The sequence below is a fragment of the Protomyctophum bolini genome (assembly GCF_963924005.1).
Source record: "Protomyctophum bolini genome assembly, chromosome: 19".
Classification (NCBI taxonomy): Eukaryota; Metazoa; Chordata; class Actinopteri; order Myctophiformes; family Myctophidae; genus Protomyctophum; species Protomyctophum bolini.
The window spans coordinates 28382554-28395284 of record NC_137880.1 but is presented as its reverse complement, the minus strand read 5'-3'; the positions used below and the strand labels follow the sequence as shown (position 1 = coordinate 28395284).

At 41.0% G+C, this 12731-nt stretch overlaps 2 protein-coding genes across 2 annotated transcripts; both read left to right on the top strand.

Moving 5' to 3' along the window:
- Positions 1-128: 128 nt before the first annotated feature.
- paplnb (papilin b, proteoglycan-like sulfated glycoprotein) lies at positions 129-6693 on the top strand. The gene is made up of 13 exons (XM_080790886.1): positions 129-243; positions 853-928; positions 1664-1773; positions 2397-2457; positions 2577-2679; positions 3097-3227; positions 3402-3773; positions 3976-4152; positions 4282-4432; positions 4520-4600; positions 5170-5281; positions 5693-5801; positions 6076-6693. The coding sequence occupies exons 2-13, from the start codon at positions 872-874 to the stop codon at positions 6331-6333; spliced, it is 1722 nt and encodes a 573-aa protein (XP_080647012.1). The 5' UTR covers positions 129-243; positions 853-871; the 3' UTR covers positions 6334-6693.
- A 2220-nt stretch (positions 6694-8913) lies between these two features.
- Positions 8914-12634, top strand: erh (ERH mRNA splicing and mitosis factor). The gene is made up of 5 exons (XM_080790314.1): positions 8914-9051; positions 9576-9663; positions 9912-10032; positions 10394-10504; positions 12237-12634. The coding sequence occupies exons 1-4, from the start codon at positions 9049-9051 to the stop codon at positions 10494-10496; spliced, it is 315 nt and encodes a 104-aa protein (XP_080646440.1). The 5' UTR covers positions 8914-9048; the 3' UTR covers positions 10497-10504; positions 12237-12634.
- Positions 12635-12731: the final 97 nt, after the last annotated feature.

Sequence of the window (12731 nt, the reverse complement as noted above, 5' to 3'; positions counted from 1 at the left end):
AAGTGGGAGAAAAAAGAGAAAAGAAAACGAGGAAATTCGGAATTAACGTCCATCAAACATGTGGTTTCTGCACTTGAAACCTGACACTTGTGGGCTGTGACGTAAGAGAGCGGTGATGACGAGGAGGCTGACAGTTGGGTGTCAGTGCCTATATATTCTCCTCCCAAGTGCAGTACTACACTGCTGGTCTACTGGTTGAACCTGAACTGTCTTTCATCCATCCGAGGGATTCGCTTAAAGAAGGTACAGTAGGAGTGTTGTGACCTCCGTATACTCAAATACTCTAGATTTCTTTGTGCTAACCTATTTACCTGTCTCATCTATCCAGGTGAGAAATCGATTTTCCAGATTTCATTGAAATGTCCAGTTGTAGAAATGAATGCAAAGGAATGTATTTGATAGACAAATAAATTACATAATTTGTTATTGGAGCCACACTTTAGAAAGTTTACAAGGTCTGATATGATTGTTGTTCTATATAAACAGATGACAAAAGATTACATTTGCTCATTGCTTTATGATGGCTATGTGCCTGATTGCATTTGATTGCATTATTGTCTTTTGTTTTTTTGTTTTTTGTTTACTATAGTTTTGTTTTTTTGTTTACTATATTTTTTCCTCATGATGTTTTCTCTTCACTTTTTGATTATGCCTGAAGAAGGTCAGTAGACCGAAAGCTTGCAAAATTAATATTTAGATTGTGCGCAGATCTGAGTGTGCGGAGCTTCCCTTTATTTTTCTAATTTTCCCTTTGTGACTCCAGCACCTCACTTAAGGTTTTTCAGAAGATGAGCGGTGGTTCTTTGTGTAAGAACAGAATAATTATGTAAAATTTGTATTTTCTCTATACAGTGTTAGTGCAGAGGCGGACATGAACATCCTACAGATTCTGGGGCTCCTGCAGCTGCTGGCTGTGCCTGCATTCATGGTGAGCCATTTCACATCACCGTTAACTATCACAGTCCATGTACATACTGTATCAAGTACGATTACACACACACACACACACACACACACACACACACACACACACACACACACACACGTCATGTTGTAGTAATAGAATTGTTTTTGGGTGTTTGGTGTAGCACCCCCTCAGGTCGGTATAGACAGGGTATGACTAGTACTTGGCGCATAGACACACTGTATGATTGCAGCCTCTCATGCTTTAGATTTAGTATGAGGGATGCTTAATGTCAATCTCTCTATGTAATAATGACTCTGTCTTATACTGAGTTGCAACTTGCAAAGAAATTGACATGACACTTTGCATGTAGGTAAAACTAGCATGATCTTAAAATTGATTCTAGTCTTGACATGGAGCCAATAGGGATCTAAATAATGTGTTCAAACTTTATAGTTCTGGTGAGAGAATCAACCTGATTGATACAGAAATACTCTCAGAATTATGCACATGATTTACATGTCACTTTATTAAAACATAAAGGAAGGAACTTTCTGCACACAGTATAGCCTGATGTATGGTCTACCGTGCTTTATTCAACAAACGTTTTCACCGTGAAGGGCCTCTTAATTCAGGTCTAGACTCTCGTTTCTATTTTCGTGTAGTACACTATGTGCTTGTGGTAGCGTGTTGTGGTGTGTTGTCAGTTCTGTGTGCACCCACAGCTACGCTCCTATGACGTTTTGTTTGTTTTTGCAGCTAACACAGCCCACTCAGGATTACTGGGGAGAGTTTGGAGCCTATGGACCATGCAGTCGTACCTGTGGCACTGGAGTGGCCATGAGGACTAGGAAATGTATTACTGCAAGGTACGACAAATATACTAACATGGGCAATATTAATGTTCATATAAATAATAATATATAGCCTCTACATTATTTGTTTTGCTACTTTTACTTGCATCTTCACCACTTTAAACCTAGTGTCCCTATTTTTTGTCTTTCTTTAATATAACTGTATATATTTTTATATTTCTTTCTCCAAACCATTTCTGTGATATTTACCTCCATATATTCCATATATAAGCAGCAGATGACTCAATGTAATCACTTGAGTTCTATACAAGTATATTATACTTGTGTAATGATCAGCTTTTCAATTATTTTGTTGCCACGGTATTTTTTACAACTTCATCTGCATTGTAACAAATGACAGATGAGTTCCTTGCCCATGGGATGGGAATGATATTTATTGGGGAAGGGGACGGCTTGTCCCAAAGATGTTCATGGTGATTTATGGAAAGCCTGATGATGGTGACGTTAGCTGGGATTTAAGCAAGCTTCCTCTTATTATTATTATTATTATTGGGCTATTATGTTGCCAAATAGATGTAACCGAATGGAATTAAACTGAGCTGATTTGAAGGAAAGAGACAGACAGAAAAGAATAACACAAATATTGTTATGTCTGATGTATTTTCTTTTCTTCACAGGACGGATAGTGGACACAACTGCGTGGGATCTTCCAAGGCCTTCCGTACTTGTAATACACAGGTACACTTTATACTCATTCTCAGCTTTATGCACATCTACAGTACACACATACATCATTAGACCAATGCACGTATTATGGCACATACTGTATGACATTAACATAATATTGTTTTCTGTAGGCATGTCCTGCTGGATCCAGAGACTTCAGAGAGGGCCAATGCAATCAGTACAACAGAATGGACTTCCAGGGAAAGCGCTATAGCTGGGTGCCTTACTATGGAGGTAAAGATATTTTCAACATTCATTCATTATTGTTAAGTCACCATTGGTGAAAGTATGGTTGTAAATAAATTAGTTTTAATCTACGAGTCCTTGGCAAATAATATGGAAACAAGTCTTAGTACATTATCTGGTTCATCCTCATAGCAGATTTTGTATTGACCTGTACTATCTTTTGAACTGTACCCATTCTACAAAATGAAATGTTCAATCAACCAGTAAATTAAGCAAACAATGGGCTTTACCAAGTCATGGTACTATAAACAATGCATCAGATTTTGTGCATCCTGTCCTGTGTCACAAATGCTATAAGCCAAATGAAATATAAACTATGCTTAAAGCGTAAAATATATCAATATATCTGTATTAAATGTGGCTTTAATAACCTACAATAAATATAATGTTTCTGTTTTTTGGCAGCAACCAATCCATGTGAGCTGAACTGTGTCCCCACTGGAGAGAACTTCCCTTACAGACACAGCCCTATAGTGGTGGATGGAACGCCATGCTATGTGGGCCGCAGTGACATCTGTGTGGACGGTGTCTGCAGGGTAGGAGCAAAACCAGTTTGGATGTTATAATTGTATAATAATGGCCACGGTATGTCTCATTCACCATTGCCTGTGCATTTCTTCCAAGTGATGTTTCAGGAAGTGTGCTTGTTTAAATAATTGTTTCTTGAGATGAATTGTTCATACTGTTGCTTTTCCTTTGGTCTTTGCCAGACGCTGACCCATGGGGAGTTCATGGGCTTAGATGACGCACAATCTGCAGGCTCCCAGCACCATGTTCCAGCAGCCGTGGCTCAGCACCCCACGAATACCCAAACCTATGCCTACACGATCGGCGTCTATGGCGAGTGCTCTGCCGCGTGCAACGGAGGCATGCAGTACCGCAGCGTGGACTGTGTGCTTCAGGACTCAGCGACTCCCCGTGTGGTGGACGCGACTTACTGCATCACCCAGCGCATGCTGAGGCCAGCCAGTCAACAAGCCTGCAACATGCACGCATGTGCTGCCACAGGTGGTGCCGCAGGTGGTGATGTACATGGTGCTGCAGTTGGTGCGGCGGAATACAGCGTTGGCAGTTTCACCGTGGTTGGTGCCATGTAGCTTCCCATATAACTATGAAAATGCATTACCCGGCCAAACTCATCTATTAGGACCTCCATAGTGATTTGCATTCAACAGAGAATCTATGCAATGACAATTTGGTTTGAGCCACTTTGAATATTCTCTCATTGTGGTAGCTGTGACTCAAAAAATTATGTTTTGCTCTTTCTCCCTTAATGACGGACAGTGTTCGGTGACTTGCGGGGATGGCCAGCAGACCAGGGAGGTGTTCTGTGTCGGCGCCGGAGGAGAACGTCTGGGTGACCATGCCTGTAGAGGTGTGGCGCGTCCCGCAGATGTCCAGGTTTGCCGCAAGCCTGCCTGTAGCAAGGGTGTCTCCTGGCACGTAACTGACTATGGACTGGTAAGTGAAAGTGACCAGAGGAGAGGAATGGAATGAAACGATAAGAAACAAAGACTTTTACACGTTACAATTTCACATACATTTTCCCTGGTTTCCCCTTAAAGGATTTCTCTTCAACTCTTTCTGCAGTGCACAAGGATCTGTGGTGGTGGCGTGAGGGAGAGAAGGGTCGCCTGTTTTGATCTGGACCTCCATCCCTATGCGGAAGACAGGTGTGGTGCCCATAACAGGCCCGCTACCGTGGAGTCCTGCAACTCACAGGCTTGTCCTGGAGCGCAAAGTGAGCCACATCTCTGGTGAACACTCTTTTATTTGGGGGGGGTCTATAACTGTGCTTGTCCGTTCATCAAAATGTGTCTCTTTTCAGGGGTCCCAAGTGTTCAGGACCCACGGAATCATGAGAGCACCATGAGAGGATTTGTACCCTATGTTGGAGGAGAGACATCAGGTATGCAGAGCATAGAAGGCATGTTTTATTCAAAGTATTTCATAATATATTCATGTTTGAACACGCATCTCGATGTGCATTTAATTATACGCATGGCATGTGTCAATCCCAAAATAGTCACATGAAAAGGAAGGGGAGGTAAACATGGGAATTTCAGACATGAAGCTAAATCATCAACACTGAGGGTTTTACTGTGTAATGTACATTATACACTTGAAGAACTAAGCATTATAAACCAGTTTTGAAAGAGTCTATCCTCGGGCTATAAGAAACATCTACCTGCATGTTGTAATTTTCTGTCTAGTCACCATGATTGCACTGGTTTCTAACAAACACAAGAAACTATTTCCACTTTACAACCAAAGGCCATATTGAAATAACAAAATAAAACGGACAGAAATAGCCTAACCATCCACCATGTGGTCCTAAATATCAACAAAAAATAAGCTTAACATACATGAGTTTGCACAAGTCTGTGGTGTTTTTGGACACATGATAGTTCGACCGTATACATGTGTGTTTACTTTCCCATTCAAATACAAACAGTGACTATGTGCATTTTCCCACAGTGAGTGCCCCACGCTGTACACAGTCATACTATGGCTGCTGTCCTGATGGCCATAGCTCCGCCACTGGACCCAGATATGAAGGCTGCTCCGTTGGAGACTGTATTAATACCAGGTGCGGACCACTTCCTGAACTCCCTCCTAACCATTTCACTGATATGATTGATAAAGTTCACTTTGAAAACCTTTATACCATTAGTTGCTTTTCTACTCTTTTCACTTGAATGCATAGAAATGGATATTTGCTTATTTTCTTTTGTATTGTGAACATGCACAGAATACAGTACAGAATGAATTGACATTTCCACTCATAGCAACGCTGTGCTTATGTATCAAACATGGAAGAGGAAGTAAATAATGAATTCACAAGGGGTTTGTTCAATATTAAGATGCTTTGATTATGGTATCCATAAGCATCACATTCACAGCACAAGTCAGTGGTTGTGAACATGAAAGTTATGTTCTCATGTCATGAGTTATGTTCTATACTTCTATATCTATGGATTGACAAGTCTTTCTTCTTCAGGTTTGGTTGTTGTAGGGATGAGGTGACTCCAGCTCAGGGATTTGGAATGGCAGGATGTCCCGACTATGTGGCTCCTGAATATGTGGCTCCTGTGGCAAGAACTGCAGTGGTAAGAACTGTCTACAATTTATATTCCAAGCAGAACGCGACTCTCTTTGGGTATGAGCCAACTAAGTGTTTAGTCCTCTTATTGGAGTTCAGCTAAAAAACATTCACCAGCTAAATGGATTTTCATAGTTGAATAGTACGATGGGGGCTTGTCTGGCAACAAATCATTTTTAGAGCAAAGAAACATGGCAGCTATATTCAAGAATGTATTGTATTGGTATCTTATATAGTTAATTTAACATCTCATATTTTATAATGTTTTTTTTTGTCATTAGGACACACCCTTGGGCAGCCCTGCCCGCAATGTATGCTCTCTGAAGCGTGAAGCGGGTCCCTGCGACACCTGGAAGGTCAGGTTCTACTATGACTCAGCCAATTTCAAATGTACCGAATTCTGGTATGGAAGTTGCCACGGCAATCTCAACAACTTCATGACCCTGGAAGAATGCCAGAGGCACTGCGGTGGTGTGGTGAGGGAACCAGCGACCGCAAGGAGAGTGCCAACCAGAAGAGGTTACAGGTCAAGAGCATAACGGTGCTCCTGGCAATATCTAGCATGGAATGAATTATGAATTATGAAAGTCTGATTATCTGCATAGGCTACATATGTGCACATGTACGAGTCATGACACACACACACACACACACACACACACACACACACACACACACACACACACACACACACACACACACACACACAGAAAGTGAAGATAATAATGGTATTAGATGTGTAACCTGTGACTTTTATACAGTGTTTTCCTTTTCTCCATCTTGCATTGTCACAATCTAAAGAATGTTGTGCTGTTCAATGTACTGTATGAAAAATAACTGCTTACTTCAATCTGACCACTCTCGTTAAAATGAATCAATAAACTGTCTGTACTGATGAACAGGGTGTTTGTGCATTATTGTTACTAGAACAGTGAGGTGTTATCAATAAAGGGCAAGGACGCGCATCATTGTGATGTCAGAACAGGCCAGCTCCATATATGGAGATCTAGGGTGATCAGTGCATGTTGGGGGGTGATCAGGTGTGATCAATTAGCTAATAAAGGGTGAGGTCACGCATCATTGTGATGTCAGAACAGGCCAGCTCCATACAGTATATGGAGATCTAGGGGTGATCTGGACTTGGGCCCTGTCTGGAGCCTGGGCAGAGGCTTTTGTGCTGGTTCTGGACAACTGGCTATCCGACAGACTCAACACTGGGCACTGCACTCCCTGTGTATGGTGGTGTGAACGGTTTCCGAGTTACGTGGATTACAGACGTACATACACACTTACAGAGACTGTGCATTTTCATAGATACAGTAGATAATAACATAAAACTTCCCTCTGTCATATCAGATATCAGCTTGTGACTGCAACTTGTTCCTGTTCGCAGATGACTCGGCACTGCTAATCTCGGACAGGAACAAACTGCAGGTTGAAAAGGCCTTCAGCTCTGAACTCGGTAGAATCTGCACCTGGCTTGCTGATAACAAACTTTACACCTGGGAAAAACTGAATCCATTCTCTTCTCTTCAAATAGTAATCTCAGAAAGGCAGATGGCTTCTTGGTTAGAGTGGGTGACAATATTATCACACGTAAAGATGAAATGACCTACCTAGGTTCCATCCTGGAGGCTAATCTTTCCGGTGATAAAATGGCCACCAACGTAATCAAAAAAGTCAACCAAAGAACAAGATTCCTTTACAGGATCTCCTCACTATAGTCAACAAAAACACCTTGAAGACCTTAACAGGAGCCCCACAGGGTTTCTTTGACTGTGCATGCACCTCCTGGTACCACAGCACCTTAAAACAAGGCTCCAGACTTCCCAAAACAAACTGGTCAGGCTCCTACTTGACCTCACCCCCCGAACCCCTGCCCACTTTGACAGGCTGGAATGGCTTAGGGTCAACGACAGAGTACAACATCTTGCAATGGGTCTGGTCCACAAGATTCAATACACCACCAAGATACCCATGTACCTGTCTAGACGAAGTCCACACCCACAACACTAGAGGGAGTGAACCATGTACAACCCAGATTCGGCACAAACAAAGGACTAAATTATTTTTGCTCCTATGCCACCAAAATGTGGAACGCCCTACCAACAGTCATTAAGACATGCAAATCCCTTCACTCCTTCAAAACCGCTCTCAAAGGGTACCTACGGACGGCTGCAATTCTAAACTGGCCCCCGTAAAATCTAAATCCCCCCTCACCACCCACCCCTTTTTCCCCTCACATATGTTTCTTTTCCCTTTTTACCTCCTTTATGATGAATTCCTGTTCTGTTCTGGCTTATATAGAAGTGTCTATTTGTACGTCTCTAAATGTTTTGATGAATTGAACAAGGTGGACCCTCTTACAAGTGTAATGCTTTATTGGGTCATCCACTCACAGTTAACAGTCTCTGTATTGAGTTTGTGCTTGAAATGTACTGTAATTCTGCAAACTGTTAATAAATATTTCAATCAATCAATCAATCAATCAATCAAAAGGTTATACTTTATATTTTTAATAAAGTGAGGTGAGGTCAGGTGTGCATCCTGAGTGCATACTGTATCTGCTCTGCATTCTCAGCAGCAGATATAACGTTTTAACACAATATTTACATGTGTTCTTTTATCCCTGCAATGGCTTGCTCCATGTTCAAGTTCCAGAAGGCCCGATTCCGGCGAGCCGCCCCACGTCCGAAACGGTTGAGAAATGACGTGTATTGTACTGTACTGTACTGTACTGTACTGGCACACCCGAAATCACCACATATAGCCTACAGTTAATATGTGTGTTTGTGTGTTAAAAACAACCATGCTGTTTTCGTGCTCAGACACACCCACCCAGCCAGTCACCCAGGCAGCCACCCACACACATAGCTCCGTAAGGGAGTGGTTGCACCACTCAAAAAAATAAAATACAATAAAAAACAAAAATAAAATACAACAAAATAAATGGAGACATACTGTAGTAGTTTTGGTTGTTAGAACTTTCAAAAATAATATATATACTGTGTATGCATGTGTAACCTTATATATTATTACCTTTATTTTGGAAATTCTCTAGCAGCTTCCAACCGGAACCGCAGTAGAAGAAGAAGGCAAGATCTTCTAACCGGAAGAATATTGTATCATTTCCGTTGAATCTTCACTGCTAGAGGCTGCTTCTGCGTCGAAAATTTGTTTTTGACCATATTTGCAAATTATACTCGGTTTAACACCCAAAAGACGAAAGCTCCAAGATTGCGGTCCCCACAAACATGGTGAGTGTGTTTTGTTTACATTTCAGGAAATTGGAAGCTCCATTATCCAGGTATTGTGTTTGATGCTACTAAGCTAATGCAGCTAAGCTAACTACGAGGCTCTCGTTTACTGTGGCAAACCAATGAGTTTGACCCATTTATTATGTCCTCGGTAGACTCATCTGACTCCCGAAATTAAACCTTTTATTTCTACTTATTTGATCTAAACTATAACTATGGATTGGGATAATTAACTGATCATTTTCGAAATAATCTTTTATTTGGTAGCGTACCAAAAAAAACAAATACCATTAACATACTTGGTTTCGGTGTCATCGTCCTCCAAATACCCACACGGCGACTTTACCTTTAATCATTTTGAGTCATAGTATTATCATTTGTTAACGTTGAACGTATCGTGTTCATTCGAAGAATACAGCATACTTTTATATTTCAATGTGGACTATTTCAATGTTGAGACTATTTAATATATTGTCTGAGACATAAACAAAATATAAGCATGAATATACTTTCTGTTCTTACAGTCGCACACAATCCTGCTTGTCCAGCCAACAAAGAGACCAGAGGGTCGCACATATGCTGACTATGAGTCGGTGAATGAATGTATGGAAGGTGAGTTTGAGTCATAAGCTGGATTCTCCTTTTTTATATCACGATATGTAACATGTTTTGACAAACTACGGTGTACCCCTTCCTTTAGTATCATGATAACTTACTTAGTAAGTACTATGTAGTACTGTGCCCTCCTTTCATAAAAAAAACCTTTGGTACAGTTTTATTTTTAAAACATTGCATCATTTTCTATCTGTGGCCATTGCTGAAGCATTCATTGAATCATCATGCCCTGCATTTGCATACAGGTGTTTGCAAGATGTATGAGGAGCACCTGAAGAGGATGAATCCCAACAGTCCCTCCATCACGTATGACATCAGTCAGTTGTTTGACTTCATTGATGACCTGGCAGACCTGAGCTGCCTTGTGTAAGTATGATTTTAAATCATTGATTTATATAAGAATAAATCATTGATTTATTGTTAAAGTCCTAATTCAGTGCCAGATTGTAGGAAAATATTTACCTGCAAGCAACTTGGATCCTATCTACAACTAAGTAACACGCTCCATTGACAGCCCATTCAGAGCCCAAACAGTTTGCCATAAAGTTGCTCATAAAAAGGATAACCCAGCTTTCAATCAAATAGGATTTTGTGAATGGGATGTCAATGAAGCTTGTTGCCACTATGCAGATAACGTCCAAGTTACTTGTGGCTAGGAAATGGTCATGACATGAACTGGGGACTATGTGACCAATGTAAGTAATTATGCCTTTTTCTTTATATCCAGGTACAGGGCTGACACTCAAACATACCAGCCATACAACAAAGACTGGATCAAGGAGAAAATATACGTGCTGCTGCGGCGTCAGGCCCAGCAGGCGGGGAAGTAAAGACGAAGGTACAGGTTGTCTCTGTTACAGACTTGGGATCGATATACCCTATTACACTCGGTGTTGGGTCAGCTACATGTCGCTTAACTTGCCCAACACTGCTTTTAATTATTTGATGTTGTTTTCCAGTAAGAATTGAGGCTCGTATATCTGCACTATAGTGGAGTAAGCAATAGGTCTATTAAAGTTAATTAATAGGCCTATTAGCTATTGTATCACTGTTTTGCACATGTAGCTTAACTTGCCCAACACTGCAGATAACAATGAATCATAGCTAATAGGCCTATCAATTAACTTTAATAGACCTATTGGCTTACTCCACTATACGTGCAGGTAACCTCGCCTCACCAGGCTTTCCACCACCTCGGAGGAAAGCCTGGTCTCTGTTTCAAAAGTCCGTATGATCCGGGTGGGATCTACAGACAGAAACAACAGGCAACTTCCTTTTCCCTCTCAATAAAAGCTCTCGTAGCCTGTAGCTTTTATTGAGAGGGAAAAGTTGCCGCCGCCTGTTGTTCCTGTATTTCGACTACAAAACAATACTACAACATGACGTAACGATATCATCCGCTCCCGCCCGGATCATATACCGAATTGAAATGGTGCCCAGGCTAACGTGCAGGACTGCAGGTATTCGAGCCTCAATTCTTACTGAAAAAATCCAAACATAAAATAAAAATTTAAAACCAGTGTTGGGCACGTTAAGCTGCATGTAGCTGACCCAAATGAATGAATTTACACGTAACCAAATTTAACAACTTGATGGTGACATTTCCCAAACTTATTTAAGATGTGTGTGTAGGGATAACGTCAGATTGATATGGGGTGGGTTTTCAAATAATAGAGGGAATGGGGTGGGTATAATAAACTGCTTCAAGACGAGAGAGAAAATGGGCTTTCTTTCTTAAAGCTCTTTTCCACTGCTTAGTACCAGCTCGACTTGACCTGCTTTTGGTACCATGTACTTTATTTTCCACTGCATATGATACCCCATATGTTATGTACGTTTCCAACACTGCACAGTAGAGGCTAAAGAACAATGGATTCGGAAACTATCTATTGCACCTATACAGTCAAACAAACTGTACACCACTGGGTCTCAACGCCTGTGGGGTCCGGGGTCCACCAGTGGTCCAATGACGTACCCTTATACAGGTTTGTAACTCTGAGAGTGTACAATAACCAATTTACATGGTAAAATCCAGTGTTCATTTAACTTGCCGTGTACAAATGGACCAGTAAGGGACCATTTGGTTTGGTTTCATTTATGCACTTTGTGTTACAGACCTGTAACGTTCCATTCAGAGTTTCAGACACCTGGTGATCCCTGGACGGTTTGGTGTAGCGCACTTTTTCGCATCACGTCCAGGCTGGAGCTCATGAGAGTGTGCTACACCAAATTTCTTCACTGAAAATAGCCAGTCTACAAGCTCACATCACAATGCTCAACATGACCAGAAAAGGCTTGCTAGGGTTCATGTGGTTTCTCCTTGACCAACAAATTGTCTGCAGTGTTTCCACATCACATTTTGATATCGCCTCAGCTGGCTTGGAACCTCGACAGAGGTTCCAAGTTCCAAAAAATAAAGTACTGGGTACTAATTTTGTCCTTTGGAAAACCTAAAAAGTTGAGAAGACACAAGTTGCTTTGGTACCATGCAGTCGAAAAGTGTAATGTGTCTGAAATTGTGCTTGGCATTACATTTGTCAGCCTGTAATTTGGTGCTGTGTTGATCCTAGGGATGTTTGCTGCACGGACTCCATTGGAAGAAATGCTCCATGGGATAGATCATGGGACAGGCCAATTTTTGTTTTAACTAATATTGATTTCTTTTCACATTTTGACTTTGTAAAACAGTTATGTGACATTGTTTTATACCTGTACTGGAAAGTTGGATTTGAACCCGCTGTTGATGGAGGGTGATTTATTTCTTTTTTTATTCAACAAGGTGAATTGTTGTGTGATTTCAGTGATCCCAGCGGTTTTCATTTCCATATTTCATGTTAATATAGCATCATTGGACATGTGAAAGGCAATATTTCCTACATGTTTTCAAAGGGTTCTTTTTTCCTGACATCAACGTTCTGCTACTTGTGTGTTTTTGTTGATTTAAAGTGAATAAACTATTGTTTACAAACTGGTTTCTGTGTTCCATCTTTATATACAGTTAAAATTTGTGAAACTTTGTGAATGAGGCCAGACGATTAATAAGAATTTTCAAAGCCTAACTCCAG